Below are 23274 nucleotides of genomic sequence, written 5' to 3' on the forward strand. Positions count from 1 at the left end.
TAAAACAAAGCCAGAGCTAGCTGCCTTTTCAATAGGATTTACTTCATTTACTTTGGTTGGGTACGTGGGGAGCCACATCCCCAGCCCACATAGTTCTAACAGGAGCTCCTAAACACGTATGGAAGAAACAGAGATTTGAACGTGCCACCCACCATTTGTAGCCATCACAAAGAGCCCTGGGGTCTAAAGCACAGCCCAGTCAATAGTAACCTGCACTTTCTCAGTGGAGGCTCTGCTCTTAGCTGAAATTCCTGAGTCTTGCTGTACTCAATGTACATCAGGCACAGTTCCAGCCCATTATCACCACTCAAGATCACAGAGCCTCGTGGCACCGTGATGACTGATGGTTTCACTTTCTGCTGCAGGTTTGATCTGCTAGCCTGCTTGCTTCCTAGCACATGACTATTTTTTTGATTTTTTTTAAAAAACAGAATCCCATGTAGACCCGTGTAGCCTCAGCCTCTTGATCCTCTTGCCTCAGTATCTCACATGCCGAGGCTACGGGCATGTGTTCCCATGTCTAGCTTTGTGTCACATTATTAAATGGTTAGTGCATTTCAGAGACTGAACTTTTCTTATGAAAACATCCACAAGCTAAAATGGATATTTAAAATCTTTATTGTCTCATCATCAAAAGTTTTCTTTCTCTCCACAGCAGATGGCAATGTCATGTTGGTGCATATTCATGAAAAAAACCGTAAGTAACTAGCCTAGAAACCGGAGGTGGGACTGGGAAGCCAGTGTTCTGGTCAGACACACAATGCTGCTGATAAAATTAGTACCCGGAAAGAATGCAGCTGTTAGAAGAGGAGTCTATGGCCACGTGCACAGCACTGCATTTGTGAAGGAACAGAAAATGGGGATGGACCTGAGAAGGAGCCTCCCACTCCATCCTGATCACCAGCACAACTCTGACCGTGTGTACACACACACGCACACATCGCTCCATCAGCATTACTCAGTGAGCCACATTTGGTCTAACTCACAAATGGCACAGCCACACTGCTTCCCATCTTACAGCCAGCGGTAATCAAACATGGGTTAGGTCAAACAAAACAAAAATCAAAACTGCAGCTTTAGGCATCTTTAAGTAAAAAGCTGAACAAATTTCGCATATGGTCCCATTTTTCTTTTTTGAGAAATAAAACCCTAGAAAACAACAAAAGACAGTTGTCATGGTTACTCATTTTCGGCTAAAGGCAGAACACTTCTCTTTATATAAGCAGGCTGAAGAAACATACAAATGTCCTCACAAAATACTGTCGGATCAATGCGAACATTTTTATAACCAGCTCTTAAGTTACGTACTGAGAATTGAAGATGCGAAGGACCGCTATGCCTGGCCACTTTGGGAAGTTTTTGGTCGGATTTGAGTTTGAAGCTGTGACACAGCTGGATTTGGCTCCTCTGTATTAATTCATACAATAAATACCTTTACAACATCAGATCTATCGCGATGAAACCAGATCTTAACTAAGAGGTATCAGGAAGCCTGTCTTAAGTGTTTTTGAAATACACACGCTCTAACCTCTGGGGACTGCTCCTATCACGGTCCTAGTCCTACAACTGTCCGTCCCTGGATTACCTGCAAGACTAACAAGTCACTTGTGAATCGAGTCAAGGCCTTGATGGGGAGGGGGCGCTCTGAATGTATGGCGTAGCGATCGTTTTCCTAGTAGCCAAACATTTCTAGATGCTATTAAACTATATTTGAAAAGATCTCTGACAATATATACAATGTACAAAATAAGTTAAAAGGAGGAAGCGGGGGAGTTTTTGAGTATCTACAATGCAAACACACAACTGTCCCATGCATGTCCATGTCACCCTCCGAACCACGAGAGGCTGACGGAAGCTCAGACTTGTCACTTATAAACAGAAGCGGCATTCAAAGGGCCACATTACAGCTTCGCTTCTTCCCACACAGCAATTCCCTTGCTTTGACCGTAATAAACACAAATATAAACTGTATCCCCAGACTGGTTTTACACGTGTACCTCAAAGTTTAACAGAAGTTCTAACAATTGAGGAGAAAAGCGCTCTTTTGTAGCAATTCCATAAAATAATTTTCAATTCACAAAACACCTGTCTACTCATGAAACCAGCAACCCTTATGGAGGGCATGGGCAGTATTACTCGGCCCCCCTGAGGTATAAATGCAGCTATCCTTGCACTGAGTAAATAGTGTAGAAGGTATGTCAACGCTCTGGATGTTTGCATTCACCTGGGAGTGATGGCATCCTGACTGAATGAAAACTAACTTTATATATATATATATTTTATAATGGAGATTAACTGATTTTTAGAGAAAATATGTACTTTAGCCCATAATACAGCCAGAAGTTCTGAATTCCTAAACCAATGAAAACGGTGATTACATCTTGAAAATGTTTAACATTGCATACTGATTTAAAAACAACAGAAGGGGGAAACACGTAAGTATTTTAGATTCAGCAGGACACCATGGAAAGCAGTCTAGAGAAGTGGGAAACCAGTGAAGCTTTTCCAAAAGAGAAAATCCTTTTAATCCTTAGCAAGTCCCCGTGGAAACAGTAGGCGTACAAGAGAGAGAAGGGAGCTCGTGGGACACCCCCAGGGGCTTGCTACACAACTCAGCATCCCGGTCCCCATCTCCTGTGCGCGGACGGCCGACGGACGACAGAAGTCCATGTCACTACAGCTTGGTAGCTCTTTATCACCACTGCTGCCAGCTGAAGTCATCATTGCTCCCGAAGACCAGGAAGAAGCCCAGTATGGTGGCGAAGATGACTGTGTTTCCGGTGAGGACCAGCGCGCAGGCTCCCCACTTGATCTGCGGAAGGAAGGGAGCAATAGTCAGCTGGTGTGCAAGGCAAGGGCCACGGGGAGCCACGCAATGCTCTGTGCACTGGCCAATCACGATCTGGCTTGTAATGGCCGTAGAGGTACAGCACTCACCACTCTCCTACAGTTTTTATTTGCTACTGATTGATTGAAAAGTAGAGAGTAAGGGGGTGATAATTACTGCGGAACACGCTTAGCTTTGATCATGACCATCAGAGCTCTGTTTGGCTCAGTCTGCAGCGCTGAGGGTCCACCCCAGGGCCCTGTGCATTTAGGATGCGCCCTGCCCCTGAGATGGGTCCCCAGGACCACACAGTTACTGCTTATAAAGGAAGCTGATTCTTTTTAGTGAGTCTAAGAATCTTGCTAGACCAGAGATGGAACCGTAAGCACCAGTGATGAAATCATACCGTGCTTTCTCTGAAAGGGGCAGAGTGCATAACTGCCTCCATCACACCTGAAGTGTGGCTCATCTCCTCTGCTCTTCTCTCAGGGGTGGAGGTGGGGCTCTGCTCCTTCTCGTTCACACTTTCCCAGCTGCAGAGAACAACTGATTCATGCTTCTATGCTTTAGGTCAGTGGTTCTCAACCTGTGGGTCACGACTCCTTGGAAGATGTCCAACAACCTTTTCAAATGGGCCGCATATCAGATAGCCAGCATATCAGATGTTTACATTACGATTCATACCAGTGGCAAAATTACAGTTAGGAAGTAGCAACGAAATAATGTTGTGGTTGGGGGTCACCACAGCATGAGGAACTGTTTTAAAGGGTGGCAGCGTCAGAAGGTTGAGAACCACTGCTCAAGGTCTCCCAGGGCAGGCCCACGGTGCTCAGCACTGGTGAGTTAGTTAAGGTGCCCTTTCTACTGCAGACCCAAGCCCAGCCCTCCAACAGTTTCACCCCGAAAGCTGAGGTTTATACCTGTCCTCTCCATCCTCATGTCTCAAGTCTCTCTCTCTCTCTCTCTTTGAGCTGAGGATCGAACCCAGGGCCTTGCACTTGCTAGGCAAGCGCTCTACCACTGAGCTAAATCCCCAACCCCACGTCTCTTTTTTTACATGATGGAACTTGGAAGCAAAAAAAAAAAGAACAGTCTGGTAGAGAAACGTTCACAGAATGTGGCGACTCACCAGATTTGCTCTGGCAAATACAACAGGGAGCCCAAAGGCCGAGACGACGATGCCTGTCGTGAGGAATATGGCGAGCTCCTTACAGGCATTGCTCATGGTGTCTGTGTCGTCCACCAGTCTTCTCGCTACGCAGTACGGGATGGGAGAAAGGACATAAAAGAAGAGGACGAAGAGGGGCCAGTATTGGCTGGAAAAGAAAGAGGGGGTCAATGCAGTCTCGTCGGCTACGTCCCTTCCCAACACACACACACACACACACACACACACACACACACACACACACACGAAGTACGCTCTTGGTTAAAGACCAAAGGAGAGCGACAAGGTGTCAACCAGGCTGCAGCTGCAAAGGAAGCCACAGGCTCATCTGAGAATTTCAGGCAGTTTATCCCTGTGTTCCATGATGGCGCACTACGAAAAGGTCTGCTGACAAAATGCTTTATGAAGGAATGGCCGAAATGTAAAACAAAAACAAAAACAAACAAACAAACAAAACCACTTTAGCTTAATAAGGAGGCATACTGAAAATAAGAATATTTACACAGAAGCTTTTAAAATTAAAGATCCATGCCTTTGATATCCTACCTCATCATAATGTTAAAACATCCATGCTTCCTTTAATTGGAACCAAAATACAGGGCACTAACTGAAAACAGTACTGTACCACATGGTTTTTAGTTTGCCGTTAACCATGCTGTGCTGATTTCATTTTCTGGCTTTGGGAAGCTGTGTGAAGGGGACACACTCCATCTACCTCTTTGTCACGTCTTAACAGTATAGTAAAAAAAAAAAAAAATTACAAGAAACAAATGGTCTTTAAAATTGACAAGCTTACGTACACACACAGCTGGAGCTAACTGTTATAGTTTCTTTTTTTGAAAAAGATTTATTTTTATGTATTTTGCATGAATATGTGCATTCAATACCCAAAGAGGCCAGGAGAGGGTGTCATATCCCCTGGAACTGGAGTTACAGAGGGTTGGGAGGCACCGAACCCGGGTCCTCTGGAAGAGCAGCCAGTGCTCTGAAGCGCTGAGTCGTCTCTCCAGCCTGTTATCTTTTTCTTAATCTTTCCCTAAGCATTTTAAGAAAGCAAAAATTTTTAAAGTAGAATATATGCTTAGGAAAAAAAATTCATACAAATACAGAAATATAAAAAATAAAGACCAGAAGCTTTCCAACCTCCTTCTTTTTTAAAAAATCTTTCTAAGTAACTTCTTGTGGACCCTCTACAATCCATACAAATTTAACCAAGGTAAAACTATATAACAGCATTTACAGATTTACAGCTCTTCCTCATTCCTTAAGGTGAATTAATACTGTCATTCAAGGATCCACAATAATTTGTTTTTGGTATGTGTATGTTTGTATGGGTCCATTAGTATATGTGCATGTGTGTGCATGGGTACTGGTATGAAGGTCAGGGAACAAACCTTGGGCATTATCCTCAGGCACTATCCACTTCTACTTGAGACAGGGTCTCTCACTGGCCTGGGGCTTACCAAACAGGCCAGGCTGTCCCCACCTCCCTAGCACTGGGACTACAAACAGGGAACTCGGTACTCTGCTTTGGCACATGGGTTTGGAAATCAGTCCTCACACTTATACAGCAAGCACTTTACTTTTTTACATTTTACTCTCTCTAGCTTCTGCATTTTAAGTGTGTGCGTGCACGTGTGTGTGTGTGTGTGTGTGTGTGTGTGTGTGTGTGTGTGTGTGAATGTGGGTGCTCACGTGCCATAGTGTGTGGATGTCAGAGAACAATCTTGGGCGTGAATTCTTACCTACCACACTGTCTGAGACAGGGTCACTGTTTGCTGTTGTGTATACCAGGTGATCTTGGCCTGCAAGGCTTACAGCGTCCGTCTCAGCAGAGGAACACAGGGGTTACAGACATATGCTACTTCACTCAGCTGTTACATGGGTTCTGGGGATTTGAACTCAGGTCCTCACATTTCTGCTGCAAGGGCACCATCCACTATACCACTTCTCTCACCCCATAATTTAGCGTTGGACGGGCATTTGTGACGTCACCAGTTTTCTGTTTCTGCTATTATAGACATGGCGGCTGTGAACATCAATATTCTTACCCAAGTACACGTACCTTTGCAAGTGTTTGCAAGAGGATTTCTAAGAAGGGGAGGGCCAGGCAAACTGGTTCCAAGAAACAGCAACTACTCACTTCCTAAACCCCTGCCCGACTTTGTCCCCGCTGGCACCTAGCGGCGCCCGTCGGCCCCCGCCCTTTATCTTCACCAGTAGAGTTCACGCAGTGTTGAGTGGGGTTCAGGATGTTTTCATGTGCTTGTCAGCGGCACAATTCCCTCTCCGTGTCTCTGGTCCGCTTCTACTCCTTTCTGTCTTTAAGACTAAGTTAATTAAATATTACTTTTAAAAGTTTTCTCAACTGGACGTGGTGATGCATACCTGGAATTCTGGAACTTGGGAGACTGGGGCAGGCAGACTGTGAGGGAGGTCGGCCCGGGCTACACAGTGAGACAATGTCTCACCAGAAAGTTCTTTCTACTCTAGGGAAAGGAATCACCTACACTGTGTCTTGAGTCAGCTGTGTTCAGAAGCTGCCTATGTTCTGTTCTGTTCTGTAATAAGAGGTTTTAGATTTTGTGGGGAGTATTATTGATGGGCAGTAGTCACCAGGCCATTACAGAAGCAGGTCATGGCCAAACTCTCTCTGCCTTGGCATTCTAGTACATTTACAGTGATGACTTTTCAGAAGAGGATTGGGTTTGGTAAATGAACATTTCCCAGCATTACTTGTATAGTAGAAAACAAAGCATGCTAAAAACTTTAAAAGCAGGAGAATTTTACCCTTAAACACTTGAAAAGGGGGAAAAACCCATTACGTACTTGTATATTGGTAGGGCACATCCAAGCATCAAAAACATCAGCCCGATTGCTCCTCCAAACGACAAGCTAATTAGAGCTGTGGAAAGACAAAAGCCCCGAGAGCGCCATCAGTGAGAGTGTGTTCGCCCACGCCAGTCTGAGCACCCCACGCCAGTCTGAGCGCCCCACGCCAGTCTGAGCGCCCCACGCCAGTCTGAGCGCCCCACGCCAGTCTGAGCGCCCCACGCCGGTCTGAGCGCCCCATACCCCACGCCAGTCTGAGCGCCCCACACCCCACGCCAGTCTGAGCGCCCCACACCCCACGCCAGTCTGAGCGCCCCACACCCCACGCCAGTCTGAGCGCCCCATGCCAGTCTGAGCGCCCCACGCCAGTCTGAGCGCCCCACACCCCACGCCAGTCTGAGCGCCCCATACCAGTCTGAGCGCCCCACGCCAGTCTGAGCGCCCCACACCCCACGCCGGTCTGAGCGCCCCACGCCAGTCTGAGCGCCCCACGCCGGTCTGAGCGCCCCACACCAGTCTGAGCGCCCCACGCCGGTCTGAGCGCCCCACACCAGTCTGAGCGCCCCACGCCAGTCTGAGCGCCCCACGCCAGTCTGAGCGCCCCACACCAGTCTGAGCGCCCCACGCCGGTCTGAGCGCCCCACACCAGTCTGAGCGCCCCACGCCAGTCTGAGCGCCCCACGCCGGTCTGAGCGCCCCACACCAGTCTGAGCGCCCCACGCCAGTCTGAGCGCCCCACGCCGGTCTGAGCGCCCCACACCAGTCTGAGCGCCCCACGCCAGTCTGAGCGCCCCACACCGGTCTGAGCGCCCCACGCCAGTCTGAGCGCCCCACGCCAGTCTGAGCACCCCACGCCAGTCTGAGCGCCCCACGCCAGTCTGAGCGCCCCGCACCCCACGCCGGTCTGAGCACCCCACGCCAGTCTGAGCACCCCACGCCAGTCTGAGTGCCACATGGATCCCAGAAGCGAAACATAGTCCGCCCCCCTCTAAATTTGGGCTGCTAAAATTGAACCACGCCACACTGGGAGGAGTGAGTGGCTCATGCCCGGTAATCTCGGCACTCAAGAGATGGAGGCAGGAGGATTACTACAGGCTAAAGGTCAGCCTGAGTAAGTCAGACCCAGTCTCAACAAAGAAAACAAAATGTGAACTGTCTTCAAAACTGCCAATTACATAGTTTCGGAACAAGCTTCTCTGGCATCCTCAAAACAAAACAAAAGTGTTAGAGGTTGAACACCCTCCTTAACCCTTTGAAAGGCTCTGAAATCTGGAACTGTCAGCCAGGCCTGGTGACACGGGACTTTCAACCCATCTCTAGGGAGACAGAGGGAGGTGGAACTCTGGTCCACATAGTGAGTTCCGGGACAGCCAGGGATACATAGTGAAATCCTATCTCAAACAAGCCCTGCCCCCATTGTGTACATTCAAATATTACCAAATCGGGGGAAATCCAAGAGCTGAAACACATTTGGTTCCAAACACTCCCAATAAGGAATACTTAACCCGTACATCAGTTTAGATCTACTGCTAACACATACCATACACCCCAATTACCAGTTCCATTTCCCAGGACTATTAAGGCACACAGAGTTAACGCCCCCCCCCCCCCAAACATTTTATTTAATCCACACATGAGTGAAGCACTTGCCACACAAGACCAATGCCACACAAGACAGATGCCATACAAGACCGATGACCCAAGGTCAATTCCTGGAATCCACCGAGAAGTGGAAGGAGAAAAATCTACTCCATACACTTGTCCTCTGACCTCCACAGGCACCGCACACAATAAGGAAGGAGGGAGGGAAGGGAGCCGGGCATAAAAGCCTTGGCAAAACAGAAACACAAAAGTCCACACAAAGGGAGGGGGGGGGCAAAAGGGGAAAGGGAGAGAGGGAGGGAGGGAGGGAGGGAGGGAGGGAGGGAGGGATGGGAAAGTCTCACCAAAACAGAAACACAAAAGTCCACACAAAGGGAAGGAAGGTGGGGGGAAGGGAAGGAGGGACAGAAGAGCCTCACCTGAACAGAAATAAAAAAGCACAGAACTGAAAGATAAATTGTCCAAGGGTATGTGTGGCTAATTTATGATGATGTGGTTTTTCTTTTTCATTATTTTTAGACAGGGGCTCACTGTATAGCCCTGACTGGCCTGGACTTTGCTATGTAGACCAGGCTGTCCTCAAACTCACAGGTATCCACCTGCCTCTGCCTCTTAAGTGTTGTTAAGTGTTTTTGTTTTTTTTTTTTTTAAGGAAAAGAAAGATTTACTGTATAGACTTCACAGTAACAACTTGTCTACAGTTAATTATTGTAATCAATTTTGTTAGTCTTTTTAAAAATACCTGACTTTAAGTTTTTTTTAAACAATGTATTTTTATTTTATGTGTTTTGCCTGCATGTGCATCTGTAAGGGCATTGAAGGGCATCTGGAGTTACAGACAGTTGTGAGCTGCCATGTGGGTGCTGGGAATTGAAACCGGGTCCTCCGGAAGAGTAGTCAGTGCTCCCAACCACTGAGCCATCTCTCCAGCCCCAATTTTGTTAGTCTTTAAACATGTTACAGGAACACAGTTATTTTGTTCCCAATTTCCCAAATCCTAGGAAATCTGTAGGGTAAGCGTCCAACCTGACGTGGACGTGGTACTGACGTGGACATGGTACCACCGTCTTAGCACAGAAGGAGGTGGATGCCTCCTATAGTAAGATACACTTCTGAAGCTCCCCGCACATGGCTGGTGTATTTTAAAGTGAGCAACGACTTTATTATATATCACCAGCGACCTAGATTTCAACCAAGAGAAAAACAATCTATTGAACTTGTACATTGCCTGCATTTCTGCATCCCCAATGGCTAAGAAAACGACTTGGTAAGATTACATTTCTTATTTGGATTTATTTATTTCGTGTGTGTACTTGGGCAGGTCAGAGGGTGACTTGCAGGGGCTGTTCTTTCTTTCCACCACATGGGTTCTGGGGACTGACCTTGTCATCAGGTTTAGAGGCAAGCACTTTCTTACATGTTAAACCATCTCACAGGCCAGAAAGTCGGAGCTAGAGAGACGGCTCAGAGGTTAAGAGCACTGACTGCTCTTCCAGAGGTCCTGAGTTCAATTCCCAGCAACTTACAACCATCTATATAATAAGATCTGGTCCTCCCCAAAACCCCCCAAAACTGGTATGGTCTAACCTTAACAGAAAAGTTAAAATCCAAAAGCTAAGTGAAAATCCCAAGTAAAAAAACTACAGCATACAAACAAAAATCAGTGGTGAGGGGTCAGATACCACTTAATACTATGGACAAGATGGCCGTTGACATTGTCTTGGCCAACTGGGAGTCGGCTGGGATGCTGAATACAACATGAGTCAGGTTGCCATGACGCAGTGTGCTCAGTTATTGACGTCATTTTATGTTATATTTCCAGTGACCGTGGTGGGAAAGGCAAAAGAATGTTCGTGTTGTTTTCAACAGAAGCAGCATTTCAGGTCTACAGGGAGTGCAGTAACTACAGGAGGACACAGAGTTCCCCTTTCGCCCCTCACGGACCTGTCTACAGTCCCTGCCTGGGTCACACAGGCAGGCACGCCCTCTTGGCTTCTTAGACTATTCAGGAAACTTAGGCTACTTCACCTACAAGACCTCTGTGCCTGTTTATCGTCCTACCTGAGTCTTCTTTCATTCGGGAAATCGTGACTGATATCACTGGGATCTCCCTGGCTCCCGGAAGCTCCCGGAAGCCCGGGAGCCCGTGTTCCTGACCCGCTCTGTCTCTCTTCTAGCTTACTACTGCCTTTCCTTCACATCTCATCTCGAGCATCTCAGAGCTGCACCAACTCTGCTGCCGTATTTATGACTTACTGGTTTACGGAGGGGCTAGGGACCGGCTCCGTGGTACAGTGCTTGCCTGGTGTACACGAGGCTCTGGATTCAACCTCCAAGGACTGCTGTCTGAATAAACAACACTTCATTTACTCATACAACAAACACACGAAGCACTCAATTGTGCCACATGTCCCTGCTGCTGACGACACAGCAACAAGGCAGGGGGATGCTTTCACTTTCATGGTGCATACATTCTAGCGGGAGAATTCAGCAGGCTTTTAAATCATCCCATTTTACTTATTGGGTGCTATCTGTGTGCACATGCTGATGAGCCACCTGGCCAGCCCGTAAAATAAAAAATGACCGCGTGTGGTGGTGCACTCTGGTAATCCCTGCCTTGGGAGGTGGAAGCAGGAGGGGCCGGGAGTTTAAGACCAGCTTTGATTATATACTGAGATGGAGTTTAGGGCCAGCCTGGGCTACTTGAAACCCTACCTCGAAAATGAATAAATCAATACACAAGCAGACAATGAGTCTGCATCGATTTTATGGCTGCTGAGTCTACCTTCTCAAATCCACATTTTCACTTTCTTAACTGTTTTGTCTCCTGAACAGGACTGTATGTCCATGGACACTGTTTACAGTCTCTTGCAAAAAATGGGAGCCCTCTAAGGACGAATTTCTGTTCTATTCATCTCTGTATCCTCAGGGTTTTGTGTAGTAACTGGCATACAGTGGGCATTCGGTGAATACCTAACAAGGGAATAAGGAGAAAGTGAGAAACAACCGTTCTGTTTGCTCAGTAAATGTGAATTCTGGAAGCCTCTAAAGATTTAGAAAAGTAATGGCCAGAGATGAGTAGACGCAGGCAGGGGGAGGGTGCCCTGAGAAGGCATGTCTGTTGAGCCAGCAACTGGGCAGAATCAAGGGAAGACGGCAGAGGTGCAGGTGAGCAGGGGCCTTCAACTGCATGTGGGCCCCTGCTCGGTCACCACAGCTGCAATTCCAAACCGAGTCCTGTCATTTTTCCTTCCCAAGTGTTCCTCTTCTGTTTCTGACACCACGGCCCAGCCTTAGCACTCAGTAACAACTGCGGAATGAATGTAGCCAGTGGAGTACAGAACAGGCGAGGGAGGAGGCCAACGTCACGGTGTCCTGGCCCCTGCTGGCCACTAGCTGGGTACCTCAAGAACTTACCTAACTCGGTTCTTCTTTCTAGAAATGAGGAGGACTGTATAGAAAAAGCAAATGAGTCCCTAAACACTGAACAGACTATTAAAAAAAAAAAAGGTATTCTGAAGAAAAACCACCCCTACTCTCGGAAATGCAGCCACCGAACAGAGAAGTTCACCACTGTAAATACTATGCAGAAGACAGAGAATGTATCCAGGAGTCATTTGGGATAACCTGTTCTACTGGAGGAAGCAAACATCAGAGTTCAAGTTGATCCATGGACCACACAGCAAGCTTCTGGCTAGCCTGGGCTACATGACACACCAACAACAAACCACCACCAAAAAACCCCTACTGTTTGAAACACCAAGTAAAACAAAATCTAAAGCTAGGTATGGTGATCCACAGTTAGTACTCAGCAGGGTGGGGCAGGAGGACTGGGGTCGGGGACAGCCTGTGCTACACGGTTAGTCCCAGGCCAGGGCAGCCTACATATCAAGGTGCTCTAAGGAAACGGAAAGAAAAAGGATCACCCATGCTCAGTTCTGTTTTTTTTTTTTTTTTTTGTTTTTCGAGACAGGGTTTCTCTGTGTAGTTTTGGCGCCTGTAGACCAGGCTGGTCTCGAACTCACAAAGATCCGCCTGGTTCTGCCTCCTGAGTGCTGCCATCGCCACCTGGCTAGTTCTGTTTCTTAACAGTTGGTGTGCTCAGAGCCTAGAAATGTTTCCTTTCGCACAGAAATTACTGTTACTTGTGTCTTAGGATGTGAAACTTTCTAAGTCTGATGTTTTATTTCCCACATTGAAACAAGTTAGAAGCAGATGAAAGACTTGCATGCAGTCAACAACTGCCCCCCTACAGGAGACAGGGGAAGCATTGTAAGTCAGACAGGAAAAAAAGTCTGTCTTTAAAAAGTGTGTTTACAGTCATCTGAGCAAGAGGAAGCCCCAGGGCCTTAATGTGTCTGAGGTTAGCTCTACCCTGTCACAAAGAATACACATTTAGATTATTTTTTAAAAAATATTTTTTAGCTGGGTAGTAGTGACGCAGGCCTTTAATTCCAGCACTTGGAAGCAGAGGCAGGTGGATCTCTGTGAGTTCAAGGCCAGCCTGGTTTATACTGCTAGTGCCAGGACAGCCAGGGTTACACAGAGAAACCCTGTCTTGAAAAACTGGGAGGCCAGCTCCCACCTTTTAAACGGTTCCTATGAGGAGGAGAGAGAAATAAGAAATTTGTAGATAGAAAGATAGCAGAGAGGAGACAGACATAAACACAGGATAGCTTCGGGAGGACCTGGATCAAAATCCACCGGCCCCTTCTGTCTCTTCAAAAGGGCTTTTTATAACAATGCTAAAGGGCAGGGCAAAAGACCCCCCTCCCCTTGCTAGATCAAAGCATAGAACAGCCAAATGCAGACCCTTCCAAACACCTGGTAACCACGCTGGTGGTCCAATCATTCTCCTATGCATCTCTGCTGGGTAAAGAAAGCTCAAATCTCACTAGGAAACCTCTGTGGGTCTCCACAAAAAAAACCAAACCAAACTAAACAAACAGAAGTTTAAGTATACAAGTGTTTTGCCTGTATATATATACATACACATATATGTGTATATATATATATATATATATATATATATATATATATATATATATATACACACACACACACACACACACACACACACATATATATGTATATATATGTGTGTGTGTGTATATATATGCACCATGTGTATGCCTGTGTGGGAAGAGACCAGAAGAAAGTGCTGGATCTCCCAGAGCTGGAGTTACAGTTACTAGCAGCCATGCCCCCAAACCTGGATCCTCCCCAAGTGTAGCAAGTGCTCTTAACTGCTGAGCTCCAGCCTCCAACAGTTATTATAAAAGAAGATAATATTCTTTGAATACATTCTTTAAATTTTTTTTTATTCATTGGTGTTTTACCTGCGTGTACGTCTGTATGAGGATGTCAGAGGCCCTGGAACTGGAGTTACAGACAGGTGTGAGCTGCCATGTGGGTGCTGGGAATTGAACACAGGTCCTCTGGGAGAGCAGCCAGTGCTCTTAACTGATGGGCCATCTTTCCAGCCCTTTGAATACATTCTTAACTGTTCCTGTGAAGAGCAGAGGCTGAGCTAATGTGGGGAGGGAACAGTGGGGCCGCCTTTTCCTGAACAGCAGGGCTGGGGATATTGGTGTGGGGATCCTAGGTGTGTGTGTTCTTTGGCACAGAGCAGAGCTGCACAGCTGTGTGTCCTCCAAACCCAGCAGGAGAGGTGCTTACCACCAAAAGATGCCACTGTGCAAAATTTACCCCTTAAAAAAATTAAAAACAGAGCTGGGTGGTGGTGGTGGTGGTGGTGGTGGTGGTGGTGGTGGCGGCGGCGGTGGTGGTGCACGCCTTTAGTCCTAGCACTCAGGAGGCAGAGCCAGGCAGATCTCTGTGAGTTCGAGGCCAACCTGGGCTACATAGAGAAACCCTGTCTTGGAAAAAACAAACATGCAATCCCCCCTCCACACACACACAAAACAACTAAAATAAAGCTGAGTTTAATGAAGAAAAAAAGAAAGCACCAAAAGAAGCTTATTAGTGTAGCAGGTGCCCATGATCCAAGAAAAAAGGCTGAGGCGTTGACTGGTGGGTTCCAGGTCAGTCTGGACTATATAATGTCTCAAGAAAGCAAATACACAAAACTTTAAGGACTTTATTTAAATAAAAAAAAAAAAAAAAAAGGAACCAAAAGATAAGTTTCCAGCACTGAGACACATTTAAAATACAAGCTCCTACTACTGATACTATATGAATATTGTAAGAAAATTATTTCAAAATTTTTGAATTAAATAATTTAAAATATTTATTTTAGTATGGGTGTGTTTGTATTTGTGCCAGTGAGGTGCCTACTGAGCTGGAGTTACCAGGCTTTTGTGAGCTACTGGGCGGGGGTGCTCGGTTCTGAACTTAGCTCTTCTGTTAAGAGCAGCAAGCACTCTTAACCACTGAGCCATCTCTCCAGCCCATAAAATTACTGATGCATTTACTTAGACAGGATCCAATTCCTTTTCAACACTCACATATGAAAAAGCAAGGCCCGTGGAACTGTTTGGGGAATCAAGATACTCGAGGGTCATATTTCTATGCATTCAATGCTCAATATTTAAAAGATGTTCAAATGCAACTGTAGGGGACCAGCCCCCACATTTATTTACCCCAGGGACTCTCAAGGAACGAGGGATAAGAGACTTAGTTAGAAATAAAGAAGGGAGAGAAACAGAGAAAAACGCAGGATTCTTATCCACCGGCCCAGAGCTCTATTCCAAAGGTCTAGTTATAACAATGCCAAGGGGTGGGACAAAAGACCTCCCCCTTGCTAGTTATAGTCAAGTGTAGCCCCTTCCAAACACCTGGTACCCAGGCCCGTGGTCCAATCGACCTCGTATGCAGTCCTGCTGGGTACAGCCACTAGGAAACCTCGTGAGCTCCAACATACAACTGCATGTGACATCTCATCTCTTAAGTCATGACAGATAAAGGCTGATAAGGGTAAAAAACTGCTCAAAAGTGCTCCCCAAACCAGTATTGTTTCTTCAGTCTTATGACACTGGCAACCAGGTGGCTCATTTTATATAAATGGTGTCCTCAGTGACACACCAGTAAGGTAAGAATTCATACAGTAATTGAGTGAAGCAACATCTGAAAGATAAAACAGGAGTGTGGTTTCTACTCCCAAAGCCTCCAGGCCAGGGATGGAACAGCCCAATTACCTAACAAAAATTCTCCCGAGACAAGATGATATGGTTCCGTGATTCCAAAGACATAGGTGAAAGGGTCAAGTTCCCCAGTCTGGGAGTTAGCAGAAAATACAATTTATCACAATGTAACAGGCAACCGGCTTAAGAAATATGCAATGGTCTCTACAGCTACACTCCTTGATATAAGAGCAATACAAAGGCCAACAGGAAGAAAAATCTTGATGGTACAATTATAACTTTAAAACCCATCGAAGCCTTTAAAAAGTAAGTAAAATTCCGTTGGACTCACTGTCACCAGATTAACATTACCCACATTTGGAGAATCACAAAGCTATTTTCTTGCTGAAAGAGTCCCTCATTAATGACACTGAAGAATTGGGAAGAGGGACAGACACAGACAACATCCTAAAAACGGCAGCATTTTACAATAACTTTTGTCCACATTAGGATTCGAAAGAGTCTATTACAGTTCAAAAAGAGATCTGAAAGTATCCTAGTTGCTCAGATGACGAGGCTCTCTGTATGGGAAACGAAACGTTTTTCAGAATAAACAAGATACGAGAAAAAGTGTGACCCTGGGAAAAAGCTCAACCAAAGTCGCCCCTTCCAGCGAGGTGGAAGGCATCCCTAGTCAAATGTTTACTTCCTGCTCGGCGACACTTTTCTACCAGGCAGGTCAAGAAATCAAAGCGATCTGCTGATAAGTAAACAGAAAACTTTCCTTCTAACCCCTGGGGCAAGACTACGGAGCAACATTCCCTCTCTCCAAAGAATGCAACGAACAAGTGAACTTTCATCAAGGTGTAAGTTACCTTATCTTTAAACACACACAAAACTAAAGAAGTGTCAACGCGCAAATTAACCGTGGGGAAAGGAAGCCAGGAGCGCGCACTTTGGGCTAGCATCCGGGCTCTGCTGCACCGTACAAACACCGAATTACCAAGATGCATCCGATGTAGAGGCAAAGGGAAAGATGGTGCACCGGGATCCCGGGAGTGGATGCAGACAGAGCCTAGGCTTCGGAGAGGACCGCGCTCGTGCCTCGGGTGGGAAACTACACTGAATTGCCGGGCCGGGCATCCTTCCGGATCGCAGCCCTCCATGGCTCCGGGTGCAAACTCGCGCACAGCGCTCGGGTGGCCGGGCTGCCCGGCTCTGCTCTGGTCCAGGAGCGGAGCGCGCCGGCTGGAGGAGCCGAGGCTGGGTCGTCCCCACGCCGCCCTCGCCCTAACCCCCTCGGCCCCCGGGGCTCCCCGGCCCGCGCCCTAGGCCCACCTTTGATGCCCGCCATGGCGGTGACGTCGCTCCTGGCTCCACGACCCGGGCGGTGGCCGGGAGACCCGAGACGCGCGACGGCGGCCAGACAACACCCGGAAGTGCACGACGCAGCACTTCCGCCGGCGGATCGCGCTCGCGCGGGGGCGTGGGGGGCGCGCGGGGGGCCGGTTCGGGGGCCCGCCTCCCTTGGGCGCCGCGGGACCGGCTGCGACGTGCCCGGGTGTGCCGGTCGGTGGTGCCCATCAGGCCCGGCAGACAGCGCCCGCCCCGAGTCCCCGCGGTGCCATGAAGACGCCGGGCGATGGCTTTGCGGGGATCCCTTCACGTTCTGCACGGCGAGCCCGTTTCTCCCCACCACCAGCCAGTCTGTGACTCGGGAAATGGGTGGTCTCTGCCTCTCTCTCCTTGGGTTCCTACTTCGATGGGGGTTCTGATGAGAACCATCCCTCCCCCCGATTTGAGCGCAGCGGGCCGAGTCATGGATGGGGGGCGAAAGGGGGGGGGAGCGATCGTTTACAGATGCATCCTCTTGGAAGTCTGTGAAGATCGCTCTCTTCTTGGTGACAAAAGGGATGGGCGGCGGGGGCGCCCCGCAGAGATCCACTATATCTTCGTGTGTTCCCCACATATATGCTGGGGGACCGGGTAGGCGTTGGGCTGAGCAAAACCAGGTGTGGTTTCTGCTCTCTCGGGTTGTTTGCAGACTAAAAAGGGAGAATACTCAAAATAAATAAAGGTGCAACGAAGATAATCTCTAGTAAGAAGGATCTCCACTCCAAAATATACCACTGTGGCATAAAAGGTTACTTTAGGTGAAATCAAGGAAAAAAAAAAAAGACACGGTGAGGAATTGGCTGCTCTCTTTTCTGTACCAAAGTAGAGCATAAGTTTCTCCTTGTAAAGGTAACAGGAACTTCCCTGTGTTACATAAAAAGATATTTGCAACACAAATTTTTCCCATTTGTAAATATTTTCATTTCTGAGGAAGAGACAGCTGTCTCTATAAGCAGCACCAATTGGAGTCTGCAGAAATGTTACAAAAATAGCCTTTATTAGTTGGTTTCCCCCTGCAAGCCCACACTTCTCTTTTAGTCATTTCTCCTTTGTTAAAATTCGGTCTAGGCTCCCAGACCCAGCCAGTTTTCCCTTCGGAGCTTTGCTAGGCCGGTGAAATACACTTTTCCCTTTAAATCTGCCTTACAGCTGCTTACTATGCAGGTCTCAGCTAATTAAGAAGACAGAGGAAACCTTTATCCTAGGAATATCCAGGAAATAGGAAAGGGTAGTCCCTTGGTTTGATCTGACATTTCTTTTAATGGAAACACAAGGTTAGTTAGTTTGTGTGTGTCTTGGGTGTGTGGAATGGGTGGGGTGTGCACTTTGCCTACAAATGGTATAGGGAGTTTGGAAAGTTGGGGAGAGGAGGAGCCATTGGGTTGGTCAGGGTTGTGGTAGTGCCTATCTAGGAACTCTGGAATTCGTACCTGCACAGACTGAAAGGGAGTCACCCTATAAATTTGATTGGGGAGAATTAAACTGGGAGACAGGACCACCTGGGCATATTAAAATCATATCAGGGAAACCAGGTCCAGGAATTTATGGGACAGAAAAGAGTATAACTCTGGCCTGAACCCATAAAGTGTTGGATACTTAACACTGTGATTGTGGAAAGAGTATAACTCTGGCCTGACCCCCATAAAGGGTTGGATAATTAACACTGCGATGACCTGGCTCTATCAGAACCTGTCACAGCATACCTGGTGTGTATGTCAAGGACCAAGGACTTCCTAACTCTGTTCCCCACTGTTGATCCAGCCTGCTCCACTGGCTGCCTGTCCACCTATTTATCTGTTGGGCTCAGGACCTGATCCTCCATTTCCTGTTCTTGACCCAGCCCAGCTTGTTTACATTGCAGATGATTTCTGCGGCTTCTTTCTCGACCCCAACTTCCACCAGCACTGGTCTGTTCCATGTCTTAGCAATACAAATGCGGTCTGCTCCTGAACCTCTTGAGCTTTGCTTTAGTCTCTTTAACATGTCTTCACTCTGTAACCCATGCATGTGTAGAGAGACACGTAAGTGTATGACTGTATGCTGTACTAGTTAATGTTAGTCATTAAGATTGGAATGAAGAATTTGAATTCACCCAGCCCAAGGTATCAAAGTAGGCAGATTTTATGGCAAATGACTGCCATTGAAATCACTAAACTTGAGTTGGAGGGATAGCTGAGTAGTTAAGAGCACTGGCTGCTCTTCCTGAGGACCCAGGTTCAATGCCCAGAACCCACATGGTGGCTCATAACTGTCTGTAAACTCCAGTTCTAGGGAATCCAACATACATGCAGGCAAAACACCAGTGCACACAAAACAACAAGTTAGTCATTAAAAAAGAGAGAGAGGTGCTGGGCGGTGGTGGCGCACGCCTGTAATCCCAGTACTTGGGAAGCAGAGGCAGGTGGATCTCTGTGAGTTCGAGGCCAGCCTGGTCTTCAAAGCGAGTTCCAGGACAGCCTCCAAAGCTACAGAAAAACCCTGTCTCGAAAAACCAAAGAAAGAGAGAGAGAGAGAGAGAGAGATCACTAAATTTTGTGAATATATTAATTCAATAAATTCCGACATTTTCTACATTTTGGAAAGACTCAAAAGTGCTCATCTATGTTCCTGGCATTGTGCACTATGGACATAAACTTGTCCCTGTTCTCATTTCAAATGCCACTACTCCTTTCCTTCCGTGGCGTTGCATCTTCGAAAGCAGGGATGGTTGTGTGCACATTGCTGGCCAGTGGTTGGAAAGTGAGAGGTTCACATTGAAGGTGTAGCTTGGCTCCGAGGAAATGCATTTAGAAAGTACTTTGTGAGGTAGCTTCCGGAAGCTCCTGCGCTTAAATTGTATTCCCTAATTTATTTCGAACACAAATGTCGGGAGTATTAGGTGTCTTTAATGACATCACAGGGAGAGTCGGACAGCTTATCTGGTCAGAGGGTTCTATCTGCTTTTGCTCCTGCAGTCACAGAATTAAAGGACATTGCCCTCCTTTTATTTCCCAGGAAATTCAGTCTTTGTGGCAAAAATGCAAACAAAACACAACACAACACACTGCAATAACCACTTAAAGGTCTGTTTGGGTCTCCCGATAATGTCTGAGGAACAAAAACCAACCAAACAAACAAAAAAACCAACCAACAAATCACCACTCATCGCTCAAATGACTAATTTGAGCCTAGAGACCAGAAACTTGAGACCTTAAAACTGGTGTTTTCAAATGTTGTATTCAAATATCACTTGTAAAAACTCTTCGGGATGCTTTTTTTGTTTGTTTGTTTTGGTTTTGCTTTTCGAGACAGGGTTTCTCTGTGTAGTTTTGGAGCCTGTTCTGGCTCTCACTTCGTAGACCAGGCTGGCCTCGAACTCAGAGATCTGCCTGGCTCTGCCTCCCGAGTGCTGGGATTAAAGGCTTGCATCAGGACTGCCTGGCTCAGGATGCTTTTTTTTTTTTTTGAGCTGAGGATCCAACCCAGGGCCTTGCACTTGCTAGGCAAGCACTCTACCACTGAGCTAAATCCCCAACCCCAGGCTGCTTTTTTAAAACTATGTTCTACTTGACAGTATTGGAATTAGAAACTTTTGGGGACAAAGCCCAGAAATCTAAAATGTTAAGATACATCTTGAATGACTGCCATGTAAACTATGGCTTGGAAATCATTGTCCCCCAAAGGGGGGAATGTTAGGTGCTTTCTGAGGTTTTTCAAGCAAATCCTTTGTTTGCTAATGTTGTATGGTTAAGTGTTCTTTAAGCAGGACCACATAGTAGTGAATCCTCATTACCTTTCATGACTTCTTAACCTCCGCAATTAATCCTCAGAGACGGGTAAGAGGACTTCCTGAGTGAGCAAATGCTGTGTCTCTAGTTCTTTAGGATATGTTTGACTGGGGCTGGACAAGATGGCTCAGTGGTTAAGAGCCCTTGCTGCTCTTGTGAAGGAAGGATCTGGGCCGTTCCACAGCACCCACACAGTGGCTTATTCCTAACTCTCATTGCAGGAGACCCAATGCCATTGTGTAGCCTCTGAGGACTCCAGGCACACATGTGGCACATGAACATACATGCAAGCACTGACACGTATTCACAAACAATTCTTTAAAAGAGATAGATCTATTACCCTCTTCATCACTATTAGCTGGGCATTTTAATTCTTACAGACCAACTCAGACAAATAAGAGAAATTTTTAGTTTTTGTTTAAATAACTTTTATTATGGAAAAATTTAAATACTGTATATGAAAAGTAACAACAATAGTATAGTGAACTCCTAGATACCACAAGGTACTTTGGTTCTCAACAATCCATTAACGTTGGTTTATTTATTCTCCTCACCCATGTCCCATCCTCTATATAGTTTTCCTTCATTTTATTATGAAGCACATTCCAGATATACTTCATCGAGTGTGTGTGTGTGTGTGTGTGTGTGTGTGTGTGTGTGTGTGAGAGAGAGAGAGAGAGAGAGAGAGAGAGAGAGAGAGAGAGAGAGAGAGAGGAACGGTTGATTTACAACTGGTGAGTGAGAATTTTCTATCACTATGTGAGATTTGAGACTGGCACCTGAAGTGTAGGGTAGCTGTATATCCTTAGTCCTGAACTGATGAGATCTGACACCACCTCCCAGCAGACCTATCAGAACTGAAATGACATTTAGGACAGCAGAGTGGTGTCCAGTTGAGAACTGTTTGCTTCGTAGACAGATTCTTCCCTAACACTTTAGGTCACAGAAATGTGGAGAGGAGGAACGTACTCCCCCCTCTCCTCCCCAGCTCCACCTGGCTTCTAAGAGGGTCTTATTTAACAATTTTCTTTATTATGGCAATACCCAGCACATCAGCTGCTTTCTTTTTCAGGGCACCCATTATTTATTTGGTTCCTTTCCCATTAGAATATAAATTAGGACACCCTTTCATGTTTTAAAATCGCTGTCTAGAACTAGAGAGGCACATAATGGGGCCTCAAATAGCAGAAGTTTTCCCGTAAAGGTAATTAGGTGATTCTATGTTGCAAAACCCCCAAGCCACTTTCTTCTTGCTTCAATTTTCCAGCAATAGTGGCCATTATTGATCATTTTCTCTTGCAACTACTATATTGCTACTTCCCCTTTTTGTTTTCTTCCTTTGTGTGTGTGTGTGTGTGTGTGTGTGTGTGTGTGCGCGCGCGTACAAAGTGACATACCGTGTAGAGGTCAGAGGACAGCTTTATGTGACTTTCACTTTGATATGGTGTTCTGGTTTTCTTTTTTATGGCTGTGATTATAATATTCTGACCAAAAGCAACCTGAGGAGGAAAAAGTTTATCTCATAGCTCACAATTCTTCACCGAGGGAAGTCAGGGCAGGAACCGGAAGGCAAGAACTGAAGCAGAGGCCATGGAGGAACACTGCTGACTGGCTGGATCTCCGATGACTTGTTCAGCCTGCTTTCTTAGACAGCCCCGGACCACCCCCAGTGAACTGGGCCCTCCCACATCAAGAAAATGTTCCTACAGATTTGCCTCCAGGCCAATCTGATGAAGTTCCCACTTCCCAGATGACTCTAGCTTGTGTTGACAAAAAACAAACAAACAAACAAACAAATAAACAAACAAAAACCCCATATAGGTGTCAGGGATCACACTCAAGACTTGGTGGCCCTGTTCTGCTTCCTTTCTTTCTTTACAGAGATTATTCTTGAGATTATTTCTGGAATCGTCTACTCAAGAGAGAAACAGCAGTATTCTCATAGCTTGGGCCTCCCTTCCTTCTTTTGTCTACTTGGCCTTCCAGTTTGGATACTTAACACTCAGCTCAGATTCAACCAATTAAGGCAGCGATGAAGGGGTGGGCACCCATCCGCAGGGTGAGCACTCACCAGGGTCGTTCCAGCACAGCGCAGGGCCGGCCACCAGCAGGAATGACAGCAGGGTGTTTAAAGGTTGCTGGCTTCCACTCAAAGCTTGCCATTTTGTTCTAATCCCCACAAATTTACTTTGCCTCACTGTCCTTGCCTGCCCCTCTCATGCCTCCTATTTCCACACTATAGCACCCACCTGGTCCGTACTGATAAATGTGTAAAATGGTCAACCTAAAAAGGCTGAGTGGATGATTGACTGCTCCTCAAAACACAGCCAGAGGAGGGTGGCGAGTGGGAGGGGGGGTGCTAATCCACCGCGCCCCAGGCTAGGTTAGACCCCCCTGCTTTTTTTTTTTTTTTTTAAGGTGAGTTCTTACCATGCACATCTCAAGCTTCCAAGTCATTTCCTGAGCCCTGCCCTTCCAGAATTTGTCTCTGGTGCTATTTATCTTGTTTTATATATATATCGAGACAGGGTTTCTCTGTGTAGCTTTGCGCTTTTCCTGGATCTTTCACTCACTCTGTAGCCCAGGCTGGCCTCAAACTCA

The 23274-nt window shown here is 46.7% G+C and overlaps 1 protein-coding gene across 1 annotated transcript; it reads right to left on the bottom strand.

The window, feature by feature from the left end:
* Positions 1 to 1183: 1183 nt before the first annotated feature.
* On the bottom strand, positions 1184 to 17314 carry Leprotl1 (leptin receptor overlapping transcript like 1). The gene is made up of 4 exons (XM_036166783.1): positions 16850 to 17314; positions 6825 to 6900; positions 3957 to 4143; positions 1184 to 2812 (listed from the first exon to the last, which is right to left on the bottom strand). The coding sequence occupies exons 1-4, from the start codon at positions 16863 to 16865 to the stop codon at positions 2696 to 2698; spliced, it is 396 nt and encodes a 131-aa protein (XP_036022676.1). The 5' UTR covers positions 16866 to 17314; the 3' UTR covers positions 1184 to 2695.
* Between the last annotated feature and the right edge of the window lie 5960 nt (positions 17315 to 23274).

Source organism: Onychomys torridus, chromosome 17 (assembly GCF_903995425.1).
Source record: "Onychomys torridus chromosome 17, mOncTor1.1, whole genome shotgun sequence".
Lineage (NCBI taxonomy): Eukaryota > Metazoa > Chordata > Mammalia > Rodentia > Cricetidae > Onychomys > Onychomys torridus.

What these genes read in the sequence shown, in the direction of transcription:
- Leprotl1 (XM_036166783.1), bottom strand. An exon ending in TGTGCCCTACCAATATACAA is followed by an intron (nt 4,144 to 6,824) that starts GTACGTAATGGG and finishes TTTCTTTTCCAG; the next exon opens with CCAATACTGGCCCCTCTTCG. An exon ending in TATTTGCCAGAGCAAATCTG is followed by an intron (nt 2,813 to 3,956) that starts GTGAGTCGCCAC and finishes TTCCTTCCGCAG; the next exon opens with ATCAAGTGGGGAGCCTGCGC.